This window comes from Euleptes europaea, chromosome 6 (genome assembly GCF_029931775.1).
Source record: "Euleptes europaea isolate rEulEur1 chromosome 6, rEulEur1.hap1, whole genome shotgun sequence".
NCBI classification, from domain to species: domain Eukaryota; kingdom Metazoa; phylum Chordata; class Lepidosauria; order Squamata; family Sphaerodactylidae; genus Euleptes; species Euleptes europaea.
In genome coordinates, this window is record NC_079317.1 from 48512156 (window position 1) to 48538071 (window position 25916).

The 25916-nt window shown below is 42.4% G+C and overlaps 1 protein-coding gene across 1 annotated transcript; it reads right to left on the bottom strand.

Moving 5' to 3' along the window:
* Positions 1 to 1367: 1367 nt before the first annotated feature.
* Positions 1368 to 25295, bottom strand: KATNBL1 (katanin regulatory subunit B1 like 1). Its single transcript, XM_056851221.1, has 10 exons — positions 25232 to 25295; positions 12869 to 12996; positions 11724 to 11764; positions 10622 to 10904; positions 8386 to 8504; positions 7957 to 8007; positions 7781 to 7870; positions 4806 to 4895; positions 3256 to 3349; positions 1368 to 1464 (listed from the first exon to the last, which is right to left on the bottom strand). The coding sequence occupies exons 2-10, from the start codon at positions 12980 to 12982 to the stop codon at positions 1432 to 1434; spliced, it is 915 nt and encodes a 304-aa protein (XP_056707199.1). The 5' UTR covers positions 12983 to 12996; positions 25232 to 25295; the 3' UTR covers positions 1368 to 1431.
* Positions 25296 to 25916: the final 621 nt, after the last annotated feature.

The following is a 25916-nucleotide window of genomic DNA, read 5'->3' on the forward strand; positions in this document are numbered from 1 at the left end:
GAAGTATAAGTCTCAAGTCATATTTAATAAAAATTCAACAATTAATTTGGTTGTACTGTAAAAATACATCTGTTTTAGTGCACATCTGGCACTTCATAGAATTTTATTCAGACAAGCATATTCACTAGTTGCATAAAAACAGGTGCCGTCATACCCATCAAGCATCAAGCCCTCTTTTGAATCTAGCTGGTAAACCACAGCAGACTGAACTAAAGAATCACAAGTTAGCAGGACAAGATACAGCTATAAACCTTTGTGTTTAAGTACTGCACTGCTCTTCCACTCAGAGTAATTGTTAAGAAAAGCAGCCATAGGGCAAGTACACCTGCAAGATCTCCAGCAACATTTATCATGGAGGTAGCATATGATTTGTTGAAACTGAGAAGCACAGGCTTATCTTGGCTGTAAACATTTCTGGAGCAGGAGATATAAATATCTGGAGTACAGCAGATGAGGTTTATGGTAGGGTGGGGGGACCCAGGTAAAATGATTTGAACATAATTTTAGAAACGAACATAGTAATATTGAGAATGCATGTAATTTGAATGGTTACAGAACAGAGCACTTAAAAAGTTACATGTGCAGATTCACCATTCTGTTGACATTTGCACATAGTTTTTCCTCTGTGCCTAAATTTTTAGAATGCTGGTCAGATAGGGGAAATACTCACTGAAATATTTAAGACTACAAACTGTTCCAAAATGATTTGTACACAGTGTATGAACACCACCCTGATAACTTCTAATAAAGAATTTTCATCTTTCTATGCTCTATCTTAAAATACTGGCTATTTGCAATGCTAGCAGTTAAGGCCTCTTACTATATAGAGTTTCTCAGGAGTGCAACAAAAATAGTCTTTAATGCCTTGATTAATATAGCAGACATTTCAGAGTTTTAATACAGCAGATCAATGTTTTTAACTTTAACATAATTTTCAATATGTACACATTTATACAAACACATTTTACAGTTCATATGCAAAAAAAAGGTTTAAAAATATTTATGGCGACTGGTCTCTTGTGGTTCCTAGTAACTGGTTCTGTAATCCCATCTTCATGATTAAGCTTTGTTGTTTGGTACAATGATGTAGAAGAAACACAGCAGCAGTTTCATGACCACAGCAGCAGTTTCATGACCAATTAACTGAACAAATCCCCAAATGCAGCCTGTATAGTTTTCAGAGTGCACTTTCACCTCACTGAAGTAAAAGTTGCTCCAGTTAGAAATTTTTCCACTTCAATGTGAAGCAGATGGATTTTTAGTGGTTATAGCCAACAGTTCTGAAGGTCTAGTCCTCTTCTGTCAAGACAGTTCTTCTTAAAAGAGGTGTCGTTTTCGCAGTAGTACACTGTCGAGAGCTATTGGAAGGGCTTTTTTAGCCGACAGTTAAATGCGCACATACAGACAGAAACACTATGACCTCCAAGAATGTCAGTGCAGCTGTAATAAATAAGCATCCACATCCTAAAAAGCCAAAGGTGAAAGTCAGTTACATTACTTCAAAGGAATTCATGGCGCACAGTAGGATTCCAAGGGTAGGCCAGGACAGGATCTTGGGGGGGGGGCTGGCGGGGGCACTTGCCCTGGGCGCAAGGAGAGGGAGGGCGCCTGCACAGGCATGGGGAGCACTGACATGGGGAGAAGGAGCGGCTCAGGCACAGCTGCCTGCCTGAGGCACGGCTGGTGTGCATGCCACTCGGCCTCAGCTCATACCGGCTGCTGCTCTCTTTCTTTCTGTGGGGGTGGCTGCCATGAACCACTGGAGCCCAAATGCCTGGCTCCAGTGCGTGTGCACGCGCAGCACACACCCTCCCTCCCCCCTGCCCCTGGCGCTCCTTCCTCCACCTCCTTGCCTGGGGTAGGCTTCCCCTGACCTTTTGTACCACCATTTGAAGACTTTTGCCTAGTGGTGTTTGCCTCCAGACATGAAGCACATTTTCAGAATTATACATCCACATGGATATTTCTAGAATGATTCAGTGAACTGCACTCTACAGGAATGTCCGATCTTGCTCAGATAACATTTCCTTCTAAAAATCCACATGGATGGCAGATTCTGTCCCTGCCCTAACATAGGTAACTAGGAAAGAAATCACACCTAAGCATTCTCATAGAGTTAAGTTTTGCTGACTGGCTGGTTAATGGCCTCTTCTGACTTGCAAACCTTTTTAGACTTTGGCTGTTGGGTTACCATAGAACATTAAGCACAGTTTTCTTGCATGCACCCTGCTAATTCTTCTAGTAACAGATGTTCTTGCAGGAAGGAAACAGTACTAAATGCATGCCAGGAAATCTCCCTGTCTCCTCCATATGTCTTCCTATATTGCTCTTGCAAGAATAGCACCAACACCTTGGGTCAGAGTTATCAGAAGTAGAGGAAGAAGCCTCTTTCGTTCTGTGTGTGCTTTCCCTCCTCCAATCCCAAAAGCATCAGAAAGCAGAGGAGACAGCAGACACATCCAGCTGGGTGTGAGGATCAGGGCAGATTTCCCCCTCTTCTCCCCCTGCCTGCCTCTCCATGCGTTGGTGCAGCATGCTCACTAAGACAGGCCATGACTCAGGAAGCCCTCAGTTTAAACGTTGCTTTTTGCCATCAGCTCACTAGAAGATCTTAGAAAAACCCCTCTCTGGCTCAGTCCCCCATTCTTATGGAGATAATATAGGTGACCTATTTTCCTGGATTGTTTTAAAGTTAAAGGGAGCCAATGAGAATCACTCTGCATATTGTTACTCTTTGCTCTTCTCTAATAATCCAAAGAACAGGGAGACAAGTTTAATGTTTTTTCCCCAAAACGAAGCCCAAGTACACAAAGGCAATAAGACTGGAGGGGTTAGCACTAAATCCTGGGCCAACATCATGGAAGAGACAGAAAGGAATGTGCAAAACAGACTAAGGATTAGGCAACGAACCAAGGGACAAAAATCTGAGCTAAAGCAAAGGTGAACTGGTGCACAAGTGATCAAGCTAGATGTATTTAGACTGTCCTAATGGGTCACCATGAAAGGTGATAACGGGCAAGTCTGATAAGGTGATAAAAAGGTAAGCTAACTCAATGTCTGCTGCTCCAAATCCAGATCAAAAAATAGGGCTACATATTAACACTGCCTGATTAGGTATCTAAAGAGTCAATTTGAATTTCCAACTGATTAACTCACTTAATATATTTCAAAGAAATAGAGCAGCTCGCCATCAAATTTGTATAACCTGTTAAATTTAATTATTTTGGTTAACCAACGTAACTGAAAATAGGTTACCTTTGCTATGTTACCCGTATATCCTGGAACTAAAGTAAGATGATTTTCTTGTTTCCACAATCCACTTAACTGCTGTTTTAAAATCTGAATATTTCTAGTAGGAAAAGAAATAGATATGGAATGATACATGTCAGACATGTGTTATGGTAGCTCTCCTAGTACAGATTTTCCATTATAAATATATCTTCTGATAGTATGTAATGGAGGCCTTAATATTATGTCATATACATTTGCAAGAACTTAAATATTATTTACACAAACAATGTAGTATTTTGCACAGTAAGTTGAACACTTTATAATCCAAGTCTTTTACTGTTTATGTATGATGTGTAATCTTTACTAGATTAAACAAAAGAAAAAGCAATACCAAACTTCTAAATAAGAACTTTGTTAAAAAGAAAGTTAGATCAGGCAATTCACCTCGTATTTATAAGCACTCTGCAAATGTGACTCTAAACCGGGTGGGGTGGCATATTTAGATTTCTAGTAACCAGCAAGTTTATATTTCAGCAGAAGTTAGGAAGTCTGAGGCAGCTGGCTGGATCCAAAGGTGCCCTTCCCTTGCTTTTGACACTGCTAGTACTTCTACATTCACAAGGGCTTCTTAAAAACATGGCTCTTGCAAACACAGAAGCACTAGCAACAGAAGGAAGTGTCTGCAGAGACTGGAGAAAAGCACAAGGGGATCAACATCAAAGGATCAAAGCTTTTGTATTGAACAGAAAAAAAATCTTGTTAACATGGATCACTGGGGTGAGCATTTGGATATAGCATAGCCAAAAATATAACCGACATTAGCCATTTTGGATTGACTTGGGTATATCCAAACAAAAGAAAAATACTCCTGGAATGGCAAGAGATAGCTTTTCATTACTCCTGGAATTTTATGGGTATTTTGGGTTTTGAGGAGGGAACAGAATGGACAGGTCTCCCCCCCCCCCAATATCATTTAAAAAAGAAGAAAGGGAAGGCATGCATGGCTTATTGGGCCAGCATTCACTGGCGGCTCTGCAGGGATGCACTGCAACCACCTGCCGGCTCTTCATTCTGTCGGTAAAAATCAGTGGATCCCACCTGGACCCTGACAGCTGGAGGAGAGTGGTGGGGCTGCAGGGACAGTGGCACTGGCTCCTGGCTCCAAACAGCAGCTGGCCAGGGCTTTGGAAGCCTTTATGAAGCTTCAGAAATGTGCTTCAGCTGTTGGGGGCCAGAAGGGCTCCACTGACTCCTGCCAATAGAACTGTAAGTCATGTCTTCTTTTACTTTTACCAGCTTAAAAAAAAGGGAAAGGGCTATTGCAAGGGGAGGGATTTTTGATTTTCTTTTTAATTTCAGAAACTCTGGAATCTAAAAAAAGGCCTAAAATAAATGTTTGCAGTGTACCCCTCAAATTTTGACTGTATTTATTCTTCCAAGCAATACAAGCTTAGGAAAATGATACAATCATTCTGCAACTGTAATTTCAATTCCCCATTTAGGAGTCAATGTAAGTTAAAATACAAGCATTACATTATATGCCACACATTATCAGCTTAAGACATGCAACTTACCCATCCTCTATCTTTTCTGAATGGGCAGAGAGTTCTGACCACCATCTTTTAATCACAGCCTGCAGCCAATTTAAACCAACTACCACATATCTGGAACAGAATATTTTAGTGTTATAACAAAATAACCTATGCAACTGGGTATTTTCTACTTATTTACTTCATTTATACCCCACCTTTCCTCCCAATGGGGACTCAAAGCAGTTTACACCATTCTCCTCCATTTTATCCTCGCAACAACTATGTGAGTTAGGTAGATTAGGGTGTGGAGAGGGTGGCTGGCCCCAGGCTTTCTATGGCAGGATGGGGATTCAAACCAGGGTCTCCCAGATCCTAGTCTGACACTCCAACCCAGGCCTCAACAATTCCAGGTTGCCACTGTGACCTGAAGGTTGCTTGTAGAGTTCCAGTGGTCCTCAGCCTGTGAACTATGTTACAGAGTTTAAAGGAAGGAGGGCACATTTGGAATTCTGACACGGCATAGTGGGCGCAGCAGCAAAATGGCTGCCACCAAATGGCTACCACAGGAGATGGAACCAGCCATAAAATGATTGCCAGTGCTAAACTTCAGTAACACAGTGCAGATCCTCCTGCTGTGGTGGCAGCTGCTAACAAAGCAACATTTTAAAAAATCTGCACAGCCAATCAAGTCTCCAAATGTCAATCAGAAGCCATGCTGGGCAAAAGCACTAGCTGGCCCCATTTCCTACGAACACTTTACAGGCACCAGAAAAGGTGTTCACGGGTGCCATGGCACCTTCAGGCACCACGCTGGGGGCCACTGATATACAGGATTATGATCTAGATTTCCTGGATCACGGACGTGAGGGCTCCTTTTTGAAATCTATTCACCCCCAGGACTCCATGCTTGAGTGGAAAAGAGAATAGCGCTTGGGTATTTTTCTTCCTTCCACTCCATAGCAGTCTAGCTGTAGAAGACTAGGTTTGCAGAAAATGTGAAGAGTTTAAAAAATGGAAGGGGGGTGTAAAATCCCCCCAGAATAGGCAAGCGTTGTCTGTGCTATCACAGACAATACAACTACATTTGCCCACCAAGAGCACTGGAAAAGGTAGTGCTGCATGTGACCTGGAAAGGAGAATGGGAGCTGATCCCCACAGCTGGGTGGGCAGAGGGGCAAGGAAGTAGGCAGAGGGTAGGCAAAGCGTTGGGGAGGTAGACAGCTGGGAGTCCAGAATAGTAGGAGGGGAATGGCGGGCAGAATGATGGGGAGGAGGAGGTCAGAATGGAAGGCAGAAGAAGCAAAAAAGGAGTGAGGGGAAGGTGTGCAAGATTCTCCCCTCTGCCGTGAGTTCTCTCATGTCCCTGTGGGGGTGGGAAATAGGAGACCAGACCAAAGGTGGAGGGATGAACATGCAGTTAGGCAGGAATGATAATTACAAAGGAATCCATTATAAGTTTCTTGTAAAGAAAAAGATAAATAATCTGTTCTTTGGCTATCAAAATGTAGCCTTCTGCTCTACAGATATTGTCAGCGACTCCGTAACTAAAAGGAAACCCATACAGACAATGTAACTGCAAACGGAATGTTCCTATACAAGGAGGACATGACATAGAGGAGGCTGTTACAAAACTACAACTACAGTTGCTATTATGTCACGTGTGTTCTCCCCACAAGGACATATTTGTGTCATTTCCCAGTTGTTGCTGCCGCTACTAACACATCACACTGGCTACAGGGCGTTCACAATGCATGTTTCCCTGCAGTTTTTCTGCCATAGTCCCCTAGAAGTGGTAAGTCACCCTGCCCAGCCACCTTTGTGTATGTGTATGCCATCAAGTCACAGCTGACTTATGGCAACCCCATAGGATTTTCACGGCAACAGTCATTTAGAGGTGGTTTGCCACTGCCTGCCTCTGCATAGAAACCCTGGTATTCCTTGAAGGTCTCCCATCCAAAATCTAACCAGGACTGACACTGCTTAATTTCTGCGATCTGACAAGATCAGGCTAGCCTGGGCTATCCAGGTCAGGCCCAGCCACTAGGGCTTTTCTGTTTTTTGTTTAATCTTCTATTGAATATCATATAGTTATAACCATCTGTGTTTCAGGTTCTTTGAATTCCTAGATTTCGTTTTAAAAATGCAAGCAATTCTCTAATCCCTTTCATTCCAGACATATGTCTTTTCCCTTACATAACTGCAACTAAAAGGGCTAGAGACATTTTTCAAAGATGAAACCTGGGGATTCAGAGAACCTAATACACATATTGATATAACATTATGATGCTGTAACAATATCCAGTTTCCAATTAAAAAGAAACTGCCCGCTGACAGGTGGAAAATGGCTGCCATTGGTACAGGGCAGAGAAAATCCAAACTTTCCCACCCACAGAGCACCCATCCAGGCTTTTCTGTGCTATTTCCCAAAACTCTGCAACAAAGCAGGCTTGAGAAAGACTGGAGAAAAGCCAGGAAAACCTCTGGAAATTCACAAAAGCATTATGCTGCTATGGGGAAGCAGGGAAAAAATATTTCTGTATAACGTAGAACCCAGGGCAAATAATCAGGGCGGAAATGATCATGGACCTATTCTCTTTGGAGGTAAAGTTGAAGGGTTCACACTCAATATCTGATTATCACATTTGTTGGTAGGAAGAAATTTTCTATCAGATCACTCAGGATAACAAGCCTAGGGTTTTGCTTTTCTGTGTGAATTATTAAAAATGGAACCTGCACTAAACACCTTTTAGCCTGGCTAAATTACACCTTGTGTGGGAGATGACACATCTAACATGACCACCTATTTATAGCATATTACAAGCAGAAAGTGAGCAACTGAAGTGATGATGTTGTGTCTGTGTTACAGTTCATAAATACAAGAAAGTTAGATTTGATTTTCTCACTGCCCCATCTAGACATGCAATTCTATGAATGTCTGGAGGATTAATAAATTGCAGCAGATATCTAATTGTTAGCATCCAAATGTTCATAAGAAAGGATAATATTTTTCAACTTACTCTTCAAATTTACTTTTAAGCAGTAATTTTACTAATGGCAGAAGATCTACACAGCAGCCAACAGAAATATATGGTTTTTCTTCCTGTAAACTGAAACAAGAAAGCATTAATAAGCAAGAACTTGCAATTTTGAAACTGCGAACATCATTCAACCTCTCCCCTAGATTTTTACCTACCTGCTGGTAAGCACCGGAAGACAGTCTACGACTACACCAAGGTCTTGTATCCTGGAATCATCAGTTAAAAAAATTATTAGATACTGCTCTGTACCATCTGTATTTCAAGAGATGGAACAAACATTTTTCAAGTTAAGCAAAGTATAGCAGTCTGTTAAAGATATACAGAGAAAAAAACTACTGTTAAGGCATGATCTAGGCTAATGCAGGCACAGCACCCACTGAGAATCCCTAAAGGCAGCACTAGAGGCCATTACAGGAAAAAGCAATTCTGTGCAATCCTACCAGATTTCTACCTATACTTCCCTTTGCCACTCAGAGAGGATTTAAAAACAAAAACAGGACTCCACTGAGTTTATCAAATCCTTTTAATCTAGGTGGTGCCCCTACAGTGGGCTGGATCATGTCCTTAATCTTGTTCATATTTACCTTACTAAATAGGCTACGAGCTCACTTATACTTCTTCTTCTCCAAAAGGTTAGAGCTACATTCAGTCTGAGATTTCTACTGAAGAGGACTTGTGCCATTGTGTCATGATCTTCAGAAACCTAGGTACATGGAAAAGGTTTACCAGTTATGAACTATTTGATAATGAATTCTCCTACATCCCCCCCAATCCTGTACAGTCTCATTAGCATTAAGAAATAAACCCAAGTACAGCTTCTTATGGGTCATATGCTAACAAAAATAGCAATTCTGCAGTTCTTTAACAATTATTAGTAGCAGAAATTTCTATAGCATGTGTCCTAGAGCTCAATCTGACACTCAACCTCAAAGAAACCCTGCAATCAACACTTCAAGAAGTGATGGCCCAACCCTACTCATCTCACTTGCTCCTTTCTACAAAGACAGCAACCATGGCATACCAATGTATTTGACCACTAGAGAACAGCAATGGTGAGCCTAAACGTTTTTTGTCTTTCTAAACAGAGCAAAGTGACAGCATGCTAATGTTCCTCTCCTGTTGCAGAAACAGGGCAGAATGCTGTGCATTTTGTGTTTGAACTCGCTAGTAATTTTTATTCACTTCAGGAATTTAGGTGAATTTTATTTTTTACAATTTTATTTTACAAAATTTATATCCTGCCTTTCTGCCCTTCCAAAGGCAGCTAACAAATCAAGACACATATATCAAAATCACCTTTTAAAACCATTAAAACCACTCCCCCACACATTAAAACAATTAAAAGCAGACCAAAAATACATACAAAGACATAGAAACATTTGAAGCTTTGGTCAGGAAGAAGGGGTCACTGAGGGAATGCTAAACCAAATTTTTAAAAAGTCTTCACTCACTCATGGAAGATGGCAACAGAAGGGGACAGAGAAATTTCCCTGGGGAGAGAGTTCCAGAGCTTTGGTGCCACATCTGAGAAGACCCTCTCCAGGATTCCTACCCACCTAATCTCAGAAGGCAAGGGCACCTGAAGGAGGGCCTCTGAAAAGGACCATAGTTGTCTGGCAAGTTTATAAGTGAATAGGTGGTGGCCCTTCAGGTATGTTGGTACCAAACCATATAAAGAACTGGCCATTTATAAAAAGGTTTTATCCACTAATTCATGAATGGCCAACATTTGTATGCTAGGGGATACTTCATTCTGCCTTTGTAGGGAGGGCTGGAACAATCCACCCCCTCATTGACTAGCAGGCTCAGTAACAGCTGGTGTCACAGTTTTGGATGCTTTGCAGAAACAAAAAAGCACAAGATAGCAATACAAAAGAAACACACAGTCTCACTGGTTTCCCTGTGTGCAATGCACACCTTGATTAAATCTAAAATGAAATGGGCTTTCTCAAGGGGAGAAAGGAATTAGCCTGTACTAGACTGTACTAGCTCTTGTATCATTATTTGCTGGCATGTTAGTCTGAAATATACTATTCTATTTTGTAGCATCAGGATTTTTTTTGTTTTTTTTAGAATGTAAGGCTTCTAATCCACAGTCTCCTCTCTCAGCCCCTCCACGCTAGCCCCACTGTGGGCGGAAGGAGCTTTCTCGTCCTCAGACCAGTCGGAGGGCGAGTCAGAACTCTTTTCACTTTCCATGGCTGCCAGGTTGCCCGTGTGAGTGGCCCGTTCACAGCCTGTTGTCCTCCTCAGCCTCCGCTCACAACTCCCTTTTATACAGAGGTATGCCCTCGGCCCCTCTCCCCTTCCTCCCAGGCCCCTCCCCTGGGAGGCCACATAGGGACCTTCCCTTCTCCAGCCCCACTCTCTTCCCTGTACTGGTCGCAGGCAAGCCATCTGGCCCATCTCTGTACTGCCCTCGCCCAGTTGCCCCTCAGTTGTCTGGCGGTTGGGCCTGGGGTGTGGCATATTGCCGCAAGGCTACTGTTAAAGCCGCCAGCCCCTCCTTTGCTGGGGCTAGGCATCGTGGGTTGTGGCAGCCTTGAGGCATTGTGCCAGGATGCCGGGCTGTCTCCACCTGGTTGCTGTGTCGGCTGGGGTTGAGTTGCCTGACTTTTGGGTTCCTCCCCTGCTCCTTTTCCCTGTCCAGTCAGCGAGGCGGGTGGCACCAGGGAAAGTGTGTGCGGTGGCTATCATGAGCTCAGTGGCCCTTTGGATGGCTCTGGAACGTCTCCCATCAGGGTAGACCCGAGATGCTAAGGCTGAGAGTCGTCCCGGGACATAGAAAAAACAAGCATCATATAATAAAGTTTAACATACCTCTGAAAAAAATCCACTATATTTTGACGAAGGACTTTCTGCTTGAGAGCGGCCAGAATCACTGGAGTTCAATAAGAACGTTCGGCCATCAGCAGGCAGTTTTGCTGGCAGATTACCTGCACATGCCAGTTCATTTTCTTTATTTGCCATGTCACGGCCCCTGACTTTAGGGAGCTGTTTCTTTCTGAAACAAGGCTTTGGAGAATAATACAAAACTTTTCTTCTGCAGTATACTACTCTGAAGAGAGGATGTGGGCTGGTCACAGTTTGTCCAACTGTTGTTCTGCAACAACAAGAAAGTTGAGTTACCGGTAAGGCAAAACATCATGTATACCGCATACATATGCAATGTTTTATGGTTTCTGGTGTGTTGACCTAATATTTGTTTGGAATATGATACTTTAAACCAAGAAATCAATTTTTTGTTCATTGGTTTTAATTTTTTTTTAGTTTTACTGCTATCTACTAGTTTAAAATATCTTAGTGAGCTGCCTCGAGTCGTTTGAGGAAGGCAGACAATAAATACTATAAATAAACAATTTTCTACTTTCCAAAACAGCATATTCGCATGCTTCTAGGATGTTTCTATAAAGGAAGACTGGACTAACAATCGAGATATATTAAAACGTCCATCAATTATACTGGTAGGACAGCCAGAATTTGGGCCTATTTAAGGACCTGTCCTCTGAACTACTCGAGCATCTCCAATTGCTCCCAGAACATTTTTAATAAAGGGAAGGCGGAAAGAGTGGTGACTTCAGCAGCCCAATCACCACCCTCACATAAACAGTCCTGCACACCTTGGGATTTACTATACTGAACACACGGCAGTCCACAGGAGGTTGCATAAACCTCGTCTTTTTCTGGCCCTAGGTAAGCAATAGAAACAGTGTAGGGACTGCCAATAAACCATCAGACAGGGCTGGTGAGCTGTCCTGAGGCATAACATGTCCAAGTCTGCTCTAAACCACCGAGCCATTAAACTTCATTTTGGTTTAATTTTTTTTTCCAACTATAGGTCAGAAACAGGATTTCTTTCTATGTTTGAATCTTGGAGGTATACAGAATTCTTTTTTCCAGAATTCACAAAAGCAGTTCTTACCTGCTTGCGCAAGAAGCCAAATGTTTTGCAGATTTCTTACCCTAGAAATAAAAGCGTATGTTAACAGAGACTGAAAAAGCTGCTACAAACGCCTTAGTTTACAGTACATAATGCCTTTTCACCTTGTTTCAAGTGCTGTACAATTGGTACTGGGGAAAAATTATTTTTGGGTGTTTCAAAGGAGCAAACCACCAATGGCTGCCCTGACATTTAGCTGAGGGCAGGATATTGTGACATCCTTGGCAAGAGGTGGGATTATGACATCAGCGGTATGAGAAAACTTGGTCATTGTAGTATGACTTGTAGTACTCTTCTTGACTATGAAAAGGTTAATGTTCCTTGCTTCTCAGAGCACAGACATTGCTGTGCCTTAGACAACTATATGCTGGTTGCTTAGAAAAAGGTAATGTGTTTTGTTTCTCCTTGATACTCGCCATATTTAAGACAGTTTCTAGCTTAATGCCTTTGTATGAAGTTATAAGTAAATGCCATTTTTCGGAGAATTGCTATATTTGGCAAAAGCTGTAAATAAACAAAAACAGGTACTGGGCACATAAAGCTCACACTAATTGTAACAGTGTATTAAGATGAAAGCTGAGCCAGTGAGGTGTAGCAATTAAAACATGACACTATGAATGATGGAGCCTGGAATGAAATCTTTCAGCCATAAGGCCCACTGGGTGATCTTGGGCCTGCCATACTCTCTCTCAACCTAACCTACCCTCACAAGCTTCTTGTGAGGAGAGAAACACATATGATATACTGAGCTCCTCTCATAGGAAGGGTGGGATAAAAAGGAGAACAACCACTATAGTGATGTGTTTTCAGAACTGATATTCACATTGATGTACAAGCCTGAAGTAGAATACAAATTATTTTAGATGAGAGTCTAGACTGAATAATACAGTGTAGTGTAGTGGTTATAGTGTTGGACAAAGAGATCCAGGTATGAATCCCAGCTCTGTCACGTAAGCTTGTTGGGTGACCCAGTCAGACATTGTCAAGCTGAACATACCGCGTAGATTTGTTATGACAATATAATAGCGGAGAGGAGAACAATGTAAGATGCTTTGGGTCCCCACTGGGGAGAAAGGTGGAATATAAATGCAGTAAATAGATAAACTTACTGAACTGAATAAACTTACCTCCTTCATGTTCTCATTAATGAAACGAGAGCTCCTTTTTCTAGGGAGATCAACAGGATGGCCCTCAAGGAACAACAGGTTCTGTTTTCTAACATTTTGGGCTTCAGATGCCATAATCTCTAAAATCCCTGTTTCAAAGACAAACAATTGTACACTCTTAAACATTAACATTTTGAACATCTAAGATTGGCCAATATCTAAAACCATGATCAATCATTAGCATACTGGCAGAAATCCGTGATCAATCATTAGCATACTGGCAGAAATGCAGAGAGCACAGTAACCACTAAACTGTACAAAATTGCAGTGTACAACTGCAGACACATTAGTTGTCTGCAATTCAGTGCCTAGGGGATTACTACACCCAACATGAAAATGAGTTTCCCTACTAGTGATTCAGTCCCATGTGAATATCTGAAGTTTCTACACTTTCTAGATTTTCTGTGGGAAGAGTAATTTTTCATTTGAGACTTCTATCATACTTTTCTACCCAATAAAAGTACTCAGGGTAGCTTACAAAGCAAATATAAACCTAAAAAACCCCGAAACACAAATATTAGCTTGCTCTATACTTCACAATATAAAATCCATAGTTGTGCCATTGGTGTCAAGGGATATGGCCACATTTAAACAAACTTGTTCTTCATGACAACTATAAGCTTAATTGCTTCCAATAAGATTTAGTCATGATTAAACTAGGTGTAAATCACTAATTCTATGAAGCAATGTAATGATAGAAAATCCCACCCAAAAACGGTAGGAGGAAATTTTATATTACTGTTATATTTTTATGGAAAGTTTTTCTGTGCTCTGTCATGGGCTATAACAAAAGAAAAGCATTAACCCCTCCTCTCGACAAAAAATGGGAAGGCAGGTCAATACAATACCATTCTTCAAACATCAATACCTGCACAATATTAACAATAGTACAAACATATCTAATATGCAGGCTCTGCAGCCTCATTATACATAAAAAGACAACAATATTGGTGTTCAATGCTCTCTGATTGCCTCCAGTTTAGGTTAGATTGCTGCACTGTGCTTTATGTGGGGCTGCCTTTGAAAACAGTTTGGAAAATTCAACTCATCCAAAATGCAGAAGCCAGGCTATTATCAGGGGCAGGATACAGGGATATCACCCCAGTGCTGAAATGTCTGTACTGGCTACCTATTTTTTCTGGACACAATTCAAAGTGCCAGTGCTTACCTTTAAAGTCCTAAATGGCTTGGAACCAGGGTATGCTTTGGGATACTTGAAGGACCACCTCCTCCCATATTCTCCAGCCTGCTGGTTAAGATCTGCCTCACAAGCTCTGCTCTCTGTGCCCTCACCTTCAGAGGTGAGACAGATGGCAACCAGAGACAGGGCTTTTTCAGTAGTGGCACCTCACTTATGGAACACCCATCCCACTGAGGCTCATCTGGCCACCTATATGTTGCTTTCTTTGGGGGCCAGGCCAAGAGTTTCTTTTAACCTCGGCTTTTAATTAAGGGGATTGATCTTTTAATACCCTTTTAGTATGGAAACATATTTTAAGATGTTGGTTTTTATGATCTATATTTTTATTTTGGGCTGGGTTTCAATGCTGAATTTTAATATATTTTAATGTTTTATTTGTATTACTTTTATTTTGTAAGCCACTACAAGCAGGTTCCTAGAGAGGCGGCAATTTTTTTTCTAAATAAATATCACAATACAGTAAAGCCAATTATTCTGGAATGGCATGTTAAGAACATGTTTAACTTCTCTATATGTTCAGTTAACAGAGCCAACTGAATATTTTATTAAATTGACATTTTTAAACTGTCAAATTTCTGAAGTTATTTACAAACTCATAAATTTTAGTGAAGACAACTGCATCTCCAATCTTAAATTCTTCTAGAATCTCCATTACATTCAATGCAGATTGTGGTTGTACATGATAGTCATCAATAATTAGGATATCAAAGGTATGCAGTGATTCATTCTTACAATGTGTTGACTGTGTTAATTATGTTTTAAATTAATATAAGTAACATCATCAACCCTAGGTCCTCTGTTTATAAAACCTAGCATTGTAATTAGCTTCCATATCAAGCAAACCGAACTATAACTATTTCAAAGGTTGGATCCAACCAGTTTTTGCTGCAGAAAAAGGGAAGAGGGGTGTCTCCATTGACCCCAAAAGAGCTATGCTGAGAATAATGGGACCTGCATGCACAAAAACTGTGTGAGATAGGGACTTGCATAAGGAGAAGAATTAGAGCTGGATTCAGCCAGCTTTCCCCCTCAATCTCATCTACGTTTGAAACCTGATTTCACAGTCACATCTGATATGTTTAAGAGTCACCATGCACTGATTTTTTTTACCCCACCATTTTGGCAATTTAACATTCTTTGCCACTGCTTTTTAATAAAATTGTACATTTTATTGTTAATAGAGATTATTAGGATAAAGCCAGCTTCATATGGTACTGGTATAAATGGTACAAAGTTGCTTGTAGAAACTTTGATCAACGATATTCGTGAGAATTAGGGATAGGTTTATAGAAAAATTTAAACTGTGGTTACACATATGGAATGGTTCACATTTTTACAGAACAGTACTGCCTGAAGACTTTGCAAAGATACATTAAGAACAGAGAGCTGCTCAATCCACCACTTCCAGAACCAAAGTGCTAGTCATCCTATTTAGCACATTAAAAGTTGTTTAGCTACTTAGCTCAGCTGAAACCATCAGTTAGTACATGAGTAATGTACTGAAGGGCCCTATGACCATTTTAAATTAGCTCTCCAGGATAGAATCCTGAAACCACTTGTTTACCAGTTGCACAAGCAGCACATACAATGCAGAGAAAAAGCATTTTTAAAATCCCTATGGAGTCTGATAGCGCTAGGGACAACAGCATCTGTAAAAATGGCTGGGAAGGGACAGCAATTTGTTCATCTTTGGAGCTGCCGTGTGAATGCGAGGCAAGCATGCTGAGTCCAGGCTGCCTGGACCCAACTTGTCAAAAAACGTAGTGTGTAGTCTGGCTTTATCACAAATTACATACACATATCACAAATGATAAAGAACTAGACACCAATTCTCTTGTTCACCAAGACAAATCAGGAAGCCTACAAACTTGGCACACAAGGGGAGGAAGAATGAAGAGTATGAGGATGTACTCTCTCATTCTCATCACGGAAGAGCAACATTCACAATGTATTAATATAACCACAATGAAAAAACACATTCACGCTAATTTCTAAAAGAGCCAGTGTGCTGTAGCAGTTAGAATGTTGGTCTGTGAGACTCAGGTTTGAATCCTCACTCTGCCATAGAAACTTGCTTGGTCATCTTGAGCCAGTCACACATTCAGACTAACCTGCCTCACAGAGTTGTTCTTGTGAGAATAAAATGGAGAAAAGGAAAACAACGTAAGCCACTTGGGGGAAAATGGTGTATAAATGAACTAACTAAATGAAAGTGATAATGCATTTCATCCACAGCAGTTTGGTACAGACATAATGCTGCCCAAATGACTCATCTCGGACATTTTCAATCTGGTTGCAGGCCTGGCTATGGGATAGAGATGGCTTTAAAAATGCTCTGGTGGATGATCTGTTTACAAATGGATGAAGGGAATGCATCACTCCTGATCTTGCTTGATATACCTAAGGCATCTGATACCAATGAATGTGTGACCTCATGGAGATACTCAAAGCTGAAGATGGGCGTATGAAGAGTGGGTTTTGAATGGTTTCAAACTCTGACACATAGAGGATGACTGTGAATGATAGTGACCCAGATGAGGGGAAACATATGGAATCCCACAAGAATCTGGATTATTCTTGATGCTCTTCAACATTTTTGTCTTAACTGCTTAATAAGATCAAGAAATGTAGAGTTGTGTGTTCCTATAATGATGACACAAAGCTGTGTATTTCTTTGTGTCAGCCATCAGAAGCTTCTGTCTCCCTCCTGGGATGGAGTCTTGAGACGCTGATCGGATGGCTAAGAAGGAACAAGATAAAGCTGAACCTAGATAAAATGGAGGCCATGCTGGTTGGCAAAGGCTCTGTCCTAGGGCTGTTCTGCCCATTTCGGATGGACTTGGATTGGTTTGGACAATCACTATAGAGCAGTGATGGGGAACCTTTTAGAGACCGAGGGCCCAAACCGCAACCCAAAACCCACTTATTTATCGCAAAGTGCCAACACAGCAATTTAACCTGAATACTGAAGTTTTAGTTTAGAAAAAACAACACATACATTATTAACATCTTTTTCCTTAAAAGAAAAACACAATAACAGAGCTTTCAATGATACAAACAACTTTTTATTGAAAGGTAAAAGTTTGCATTTGGCATGCTTTTGAACAATTAATGTTTGTTCAAAGCCCCTAAGCTGGGCGGCGGGGAGTCCAGGGAAGGCAGATGTGACGGCTGCTCAACTTACCCGCGCGTGCCCACAGAGAGGGCTCGGCGTGCCAAGTCCGGCACACGTGCCATAGGTTCGCTTAGGGGACTCCTTGATTCAGCTTTGCTGACTGCGAAGCAAATTAGTGGTGGCAAAGAATACCTTTTTCCAACTCTTATCAGGCACACAAGTTTGGACTCAGTTGACCTGACCACGCTGATCCACTGTAACCTCAGAGTTAGACTGCTGTAACATGGTCTATGTAGGCTGAAGACAACTAATGCAAAATGCAAGGGCTGTTCTGGAACATGCCATTTGTTTTCAGGCCTGATTCAAGGTGCCGGAGTTTACCTTTAAAACCCTTCATTTTCTGAGACCAAGATACTTGCAAGACTTCCTCTCCCTATATCAACCCAGGCACTCTACTTAGTGTGTGTGTGTGTGTGTGTGTGTGTGTGTGTGTGTGTGTGTGTAAAGTGCCGTCAAGTCGCAGCCGACTTATGGCGACCCCTTTTTGAGGTTTTCATGGCAAGAGACTAACAGAGGTGGTTCACCAGTGCCTTCCTCTGCACAGCAACCCTGGTATTCCTTGGTGGTCTCCCATCCATATACTAACCAGGGCTGACCCTGCTTAGCTTCTGAAATCTGACAAGATCAGGCTAGCCTGGGCCATCCAGGTCAGGGCACTCTACTTAGTAGTTCTTATTAAACATGCCTTCTTCATATAGGTCTGTAAGAACAGATATGGCCTGGACATGAGCTGTTTCAAGGGTAACCACACGGCAATACAACGGCATCATGGAAAAGGTCAGATGATCTTCTTCCTTACTAGACTGGGAAGCTGATGCAAGACAGAACTTTTTAAATTGATATCTAGTAGGACTCTTGGGCTGTATCCCCCTAACAGGAAGGATTGCTTTGTTTTTTAAAACCATGAATACTATGATACACATTTAAAAAATAGGGATGATAACTGGGTTTACTAATAAGGAAAAACCACAAATGGTGGGTATGCAACTCTATGATATGTGGGAGGAAACTGATTATTTCAGGCCTTGGCAAATTTTCTTCGTCTTTATGAGCCACCCCAAAAATTTAGAAGCCAGACTTATTTTTCAGACTTTGGGGTTTTATTTTGATGACCATACTTTTTAATTACTGCTGACACAAAACCTAATCTTTAACTCTTCCAAGTTTCTTGTCATTTCTTTTAAAGATGTAACAAAAGTGTTGTGGCATATAAATAAAGATGGGGTAATCCTGGTTGTCATCACAACAAAAAGCTTACCTATATGCCCCATCTAAATAAGCTTTGTACTTCTACCGAGAATCACCAAAGGGCTCTTACAATGAATTACTGATCTCGGTGTCACAATAGAGAAGAGTTGGTTTTTATATGCCGACTTTCTCCACCACTTCCGGAAGAATCAAACCAGCTTACAATCATCTTCCCTTCCCCTCCCCACAACAGACACCCTGTGAGGTAGGTGGGCTGAGACAGTGTGACTAGCCCAAAGTCACCAGCTGGCTTCACGTGTAGGAGTGGGGAAACAAATCCAGTTCACCAGATTACCCTCTGCAGCTCATGTGAATGAGTGGGGAATCAAACCCAGTTCTCCAGATTAGAGTCCACCGCTCCAAACCACTGCTTTTAACCACTACGCCACGCTGGCTATCTCTAGGCACCTGGGATCTGCCAAGCCCTGTGTGAGACAGGATGCTGAGCTCGACAGACCACTGGTCTGATCCAGCAGGGCTCTTCTCATGTTCTTATCTGTGTTTCAATAACATTGGCTGAAGTGCTAGCAGCAAAGGAAGTGAGAGTCTGCAGAAGGCAGATATAAGCACAGGGGGAAACAGTGCCATAAGATCCAAGCCTATGTATTTACAAGCCTGCTTTACTTCCTTGAAAACACAAGCCAACATGTTATAGTTAAGTTTTTCACTGAGAATATGATCATTTTTACCATGTTACAGAGGCTTTACATGTAGGCAGACTTTTTTAAAAAATGGATTAAGCACATGAATTCTCAGACTGCCTCAAAAGTAATACAAGGAACCATCGTGAGAGAAAAGACTTCAAAAACTTCTGAAAACTCTCCCTACAGAGCAGCTTAAGTTGTTCCCTTAGCCACTTTGTATGTTCTGCTGTTTCCGCTTTCCCTGTCATCAGGGATCTGCAGTCCTCTATCATTTTCTTTCCTTTGGGAGAAGAACTTCCTGAGGGAAATTCAGGAAAATGACAGCAACCTTTGCAAAGTGGGTAAAAATAGTAGCTGAACTTGCATAACAAAGGTGATCGGCTGGCTTTCTTCACAACTTTAAGCAGAATTCATTACCAGTGTTTTCTGAAAATTGAAAGATTCTTCTTCTAGGATTGAAACTGAGAGTCAGACTAACAATCCTGCTTTATATATGCTGGGTTTTTTCTCCAGACTATAAATAGGATGTATGTGTTTTTAAAAATGTAGCCCCAACTGCAGTCTGAAAATGATTTCCCCAAACCATGTGAAGCTTCTGATAACATGAAGCTGATATTTCTCAACCTTATGAGCAGCTTCCAGTGCTGACAGTGTCTCAAGGGTGACTATTTGGTAAACTGCCTTAGAGGATAAAACAGAACTGCCAACTGGAAACTGCTTTGCAGGGGACACTTATGGATTAACCTATTCCTGAAATAAGAGAAAATAGAAAAAATATAAAGAAGGGCAAGAAACAAGATGAAAATAGTAACATTTTACATGGTTTCCCAATTTCAACTATTAAAGGTAGGATGTACATGATGGGGAAGGTATGGCTATACATTGATAAATCTTGCAAAGGTTTTCTGTGGCAAGTACTTTCTAAAAACTTTCATCAGCATTACTTCATGCAATCAGGAGTCACAAAGGACCTTCTACTGACTAATAAAGAAATGATGAACTTATTGCCCTCTTACTATAAAATAACAAATATTTTATGCTGCAATATATTGAACTACCCAACCTACATTTAGTCATAGCATCAGTTTCGTCACTTGAAGACCCAGAGCTAAAGAGGGGAGAAGCATAGAGCATAGTTAGAAACTTGGGAAGAGAAAATCCCCCTGGAAATCAGAGTTTTTTTGTCATATAAACACTACTGGAATAAAGGGCCATCAAAGGATAGAAGTAATCTTCTTGCCCTAAAGGTGCTGTTTAATGTTTCAATTAACCTCAGGGTGATAGGTGAACCGCTTGACATTCAGGTGGGCCTTTAAAAACCAAACTATGCCAAATTTGGAGTTCCCAAAGGGGATCCTACTATCCAATAAAGCATTCAGACAAATCTGATGAGGTTGTAGCACCAACTGACTAGTATCTGATATACCAGAAACATCTCAAAATTGCTGTTCAATAAAGGAGCCAACAGGAGGCTGGGATTGTATCAGTGCCGTCACTGGTAAAGAACTGCTGTGGTTAGATTTCATTATTAGACTAGTAAAATAATCCAACTTAGTGAGGACAGAATTCAACTGATCAAAAATCACTGTCCTAGTATCAAAAAGCCCCATCCTTCCCCACCCTATCAAGACCTGAGATGATCCCATCTAAGACCAACCCCTTCCCTAGGCCGGGTATAATGTTATTGGGAGAAGTATTAGCCAAGGGCGTCTCCCCTTGAGGGGCTACATCGAGACCAGACAACCTACTAGAGGTAGGAACATTAAACTCAGGAAGCCCCCATCCCTTCCCAGCAAAAAGCAGGTAATAATTAAGGAACCAGGATAACCCAGAGTGAACTGAGTTCACTTTTAAATTGAACATTCGCTGCAGATTCCAACCCTAGAATTCTGTGAAAAAGATTAAAAGTGGGTGAGGTTCCTACCTTGCCTGAAGAAAACTACCCATCACTATCTCTCTCAGACCACCGTGCTGTTGGGAGGCAAAATTGGTCAAGCCAAAGCCCCAAAGCATACTGCCCAGGGCTCCCTGGAAGATGTGAGGAATCACCTGCATAAACCAAGAGTGCTAGGATCGACACACAACAGCAGGGGAACCCCTTTATTAAGAATAATTAAGAGTTCATTCCCTACTGTTGCTTCTGGATTTTTTACAACAGACCAGCACAACTACCTGTAATTTCTTTCTAATTAAGGCTAAAAAGTAGCCATAGTCCTGGATCTGCATCTGAGTGATTACAACATTGCAAACCAGGGCTAAATATTAACATTCTTCATTTTTAACTCAGGAAATTTGCAAGACCCAGAAGACATAAGTGAAGTAAGGCAATGTGAAACAGAGTCAATCAAGCCATCTGTACAATGAAGTGGATATGATCTTCCTCCAATCTTGTAAAGCTGTGTTAAAATACTTCAACGTCTGATATCCAGTCAGCCTTGTCTCTGCCCCTCTCACTCATCCCATTACCCCTCCCCATCTGCTCTTCTTCCCTTTGTTCCACACTCCTTCTTCTTGGGCTATAGGGCCACAAAAGATGGAAGAGTACAGAATCTTCCAGAAAATATTTCCCAACAGAGCAGGGTCCTGGAATCACTGGGTGAGACTTTCCCTTCACCCTTAGTTAGAATTCAGAGGCAGTTAAAGTGTAATTTGTTTCAAGAACACTATTTGGTTTATTTATTTTTATTTAGGACAACATTTATACCCTGCCTTTCCTCGTGGTTCAAGGTGGCTTACAATAATTAAAAAACATCAGTTCTTAAAATAACAACTCCACCCCCAAAGATGCTTGCCATTCAAATCCCCTCAAAAGTCCTGGCAAACAAGGAGTCCTTGCAGCACCTCCTGAAGATCTTCAAGGAGGGACCCACCCTCCGACCTCTTTAGGGAGGCCATTCCACAGGGCAGCAGTATCTGTTGATAGGCAGCTGGATACAATCCCAGATACATTGGGCAGGTGTCCGGAGGCTGTGTCGAAATGGTTGAAACAGTATCCATCGAAGATGGAGGTCCTGTGGATTGGGACACCAGCTTCTGACTCTGGACAGGGTGAAATTAACACCTGTACCAACTGTCAAGAGTCTGGGTGTGATTCTGGATGCCTCTCTTTCAAGGGAGGCTCAGGTCACAAATGTAGCCATTGTCATTTTCAACCTACACTAGACTAGAGAGCTGTTGCCCTACTTGTGTCGCCCTGATCTAGCCACAGTGATCCATGCAACAGTCACTTCCAGGTTGGACTACTGTAACTCATTCTACACAGGGCTACCTACCCTTGAGGCTGCTCCAGAAACTTCAGCTGGTCCAGAATGCAGCAGTGAGGGTTCTTACGGGTTCCCCATGGAGAAGCGCACATATAACCTGTGCTCCGCCAGCGGCACTTGTTCTAAGTTGAGTACTGGATCAGGTTCTATGTTTTTGTATTAAACTGTAAAGCCCTAAATGGTCTAGGACCATCAGACCTGTGGGACCACCTCTCCCAATACACCCCACCCAAAGAGTGTAACACTCAGCTAGAAAGAACCAACTGGTGGTCCCTGGCCCAAGAAGCAGAACTAAAATGGATATCTGGAAACTTGGATAATGAAATGGGTTGCATTTGCTTGGAAGACTTTTAGCTATTGTAGCCTTAGGAATCAACAGTTGTGCTTGGATATAGCCATCCACAATATCTCAATCTGGAACCCACTTGTTTATAATATTTAACCAGGGTGGGCCAAGAAAGACAGACAGACAGACAGAGACTCCCCTCCCCAACCCGTCAAATAGGTCCCGGAAAGTGGTATTGAAGAACAATTGTTTGATGCCATGATTCTTTTGCAATCATGCTCTACAAAGTCTTCCTTCCAAATATTACTATATCTATGTGAAGCCACTAGGTGAAGTGTCAGATATAGTGATGCCAAGGTACTCTTTTCCTTTCTGTCCAAATCAAGAGTCAAGCTGATGTGGTGAATAGGTTCAGAATATAGTGACAATATTATTAAATTGAAGAGGCTCCAGTACTGAAGGATCTGTAGCAGCCACTAGAGCAGGGGTGTCAAACTCGTTTGTTACAAGGGCCGGATATGACATAATTGTCACTTGGTCAGGCCAGGCCATGTGTACCATAAAATTTAATGCCAGATACTGCAGATACAAGCTCTATAGAAGACACAGGCAAAGCCAATTAAATATATTATTTTTTACTTAAAATATGAACATGCTTAAAACAATAACACTCCTCTGAAGATGCCTGCCACAGCTGCTGGCGAAACGTCAGGAAAGAAAAAACCAACACCACGGTCACACAGCCCGGATAACCTACAAGAACCAATGAACTCTTAAAGTATTTTCTTTTATTTAACGGTCTTTGATCATTGACACCTCAGGACTGGGGGGAGGGGGTGGCAGCTGCCTCAGCTGGTGAGCCTGCAGTGGGCTTGCCAGCCCAGATCAGGAGGGGGGGGAGGTGGCTGCCTTGGCTGACTTGCAGGCTGGATAAGAGCCCTCGAGGGGCCTGATCTGGCCCTCCAGCCTTATCTTTGACACCCCTGCACTAGAGCATCCCAGGGACAAGTCAAGGAGCTAGCTTCAACTTGCAGTCAGAGGATATCTTCTGGAGTGGGACTATCTTCTCCCAGCCAATGTTAATGAGCAAGTACCTCTTTAGAAGGGTGAGCCAGGGCTCACCTGACTGCCTGAGAACAATTGTTACCCTCCACAGATCAGCTGGGGTTGTTTACAAACTTGCATTCAAATACTACTACACCACAATGGCATCCCGCTGAACTCAGCCCCCCAAACCAGGATCTGTTGAAAACTCCAAAGGATTAGATTCAGTCACACCCTCTATCATGGTGAGTAGAAGGCTGATGGGCCTCAGTGAGCAAGGTAACTCATAAGGTTTCCTGTTAGTCAAGTACTAATGCCTACATATCAGAGCTCGCAGAAGTCTCTTTCAGCTCTATACTGGTTGTGTTTATCCCATAAAAACATGTAAATCCTAAACTTTTTAAAAATGAACAATGTCAAAACTACACAGCTGATTCAGATGTATAATTACAATAACAAACACATCAGGACTTCACTGGAAAGATAGAAAGCCACTTCTAAACATACAAATACTCCATATGCTATGCTACAGATAAAATATTGTTAATACCATATTTTCCTAAGCTTTAAATGGCTTCACGTGACAAAGCGTATTGACCTACTGAGCTAACAAAAACTTGGAATCTACTGAATGTGCCCTATACAGCTGTTACTTGGTTTTACAAACACACCTCCTCTTAAGTATCCAATCATTTCTTCAAACACCTCTAACAAGCATTTTGTTTTTCTTTATCAGTAACAGCACCCAATGAAATTAAGTTAGTAAACCACCTGTTGCATGTTTAACTTCCCTTACAGGGATGGGGCATTCAAAAATACCTTCAACGCTGCTGATGTATTTATTTCTTTGTATAACCCCCCCCCCCAAAGAAAAACCATCACCAGGCCTTTTTTTTGTTTTGTATGATCACACAATACTGAGCAACACTTTTAGCAACTGCTTAAGAAAATTCCTCATTAAAAACATTTCATATTCACCTGGCTTTAGTAGAGGCCCAGAAAAAGAGAACTTATTCGGGGGGAAATTTTAGGTACTATCCCACACACTTCTGCGTCTCAAGAGTAAGTTTAATCTTTTGGGGTGGCCTATTTGATTTACTATTGTACTATTTTCGCAGGCGAGCTCCGCAGAGAGTACCTGCTGGGGATCCCCTCCCGTTCCGACACAGGTGTAGCCTTCCCAACAAGTACTACTAGACAGGTAGAGACTAGCTGACTCCATCCCCGCCCATGAGAACTCCTCCCAACAGGAACAACAAGCCATGGGCCTCCGCACCCGCGGGCGCCTCGGGAAACAGAAGGGTCGAGAAAGCAGCACTCCCTTTCATCCCACCAAAAGCATAACCTGACCCCGGTCCGTACAGCAGAAGAGAGGAGGGGGGGGCGTGAAACAGCGCCATGTGAACGGAGCGGCCTGGCACACCGCCAGCTGAAAAGTTCCGGGCCCCCAGCGGTTCACCCACCTGCTGCCGCTCATGGTCCAGCGCTGCCACTGTAGCTGCTGCTGGCCCGGCCTCAAATGGGAGCCGCCGGGATTGGGCAGCGGCGGAGTCCTAGCGCCGGGGTCCACTCAGCGTCGCCAGCGCCATTCAAACTCCGCCGCGCTGCATGCTGGGACCGGGGAGTCCGGCAAAACGGGTGAGGCCCAGACTGCTCTCTCCCCGCCTCCTCGTCGTCGTGCGTTCCAGTCACGTGCGCACACGCCCAGCGGCCCAGGCCTTGGCCCCGGAGGCCCAGGCAGGCGCCGCAAAGAACGGGCAGCCTCTGCAGCTCCTCCCCCTCGCTCTTCGCGCCCAGCTTCCCGCGGTTCTTTCAGAGCAACGGGGTGGGTGGGGGAGAAGGGGTCGTCACCCTCTCCCAAGTGAGCAGGTGTTTTGCTCTGTGGGGCTGCGGGAGGAGCGAGGGAATGAATTAAGAGCAGGAGGCTGCGGGTGTTTGGCCATCCTGTAGCCAGATTGGTCTGTGATTAGAGCCTTTGTCGACCAGTCCATCTCGTTATCATCACAACTTATTTCTCCTCGCCTTTGCCTCCATGCTTGGAAGACCTCTGGTCTTTTTTTAAAAAAATGTTTCTTTTTATACAAATTTCAAATATATATTTCTTATTCTACATACATTGTTTGTATAACGTTCTTTTCTCATTCCCTT

Excerpts from the sequence above, each read along its gene's own strand:
- KATNBL1 (XM_056851221.1), bottom strand. The coding sequence starts at position 12,982 with ATGGCATCTGAAGCCCAAAATGTTAGAAAACAGAACCTGTTGTTCCTT. Across the intron at positions 11,765-12,868 it reads TTAATGAGAACATGAAGGAG|GGTAAGAAATCTGCAAAACA; the intron begins GTAAGTTTATTC and ends TTTTATTTCTAG. Across the intron at positions 3,350-4,805 it reads TCAGAAAAGATAGAGGATGG|AAATATTCAGATTTTAAAAC; the intron begins GTAAGTTGCATG and ends TTTTCCTACTAG.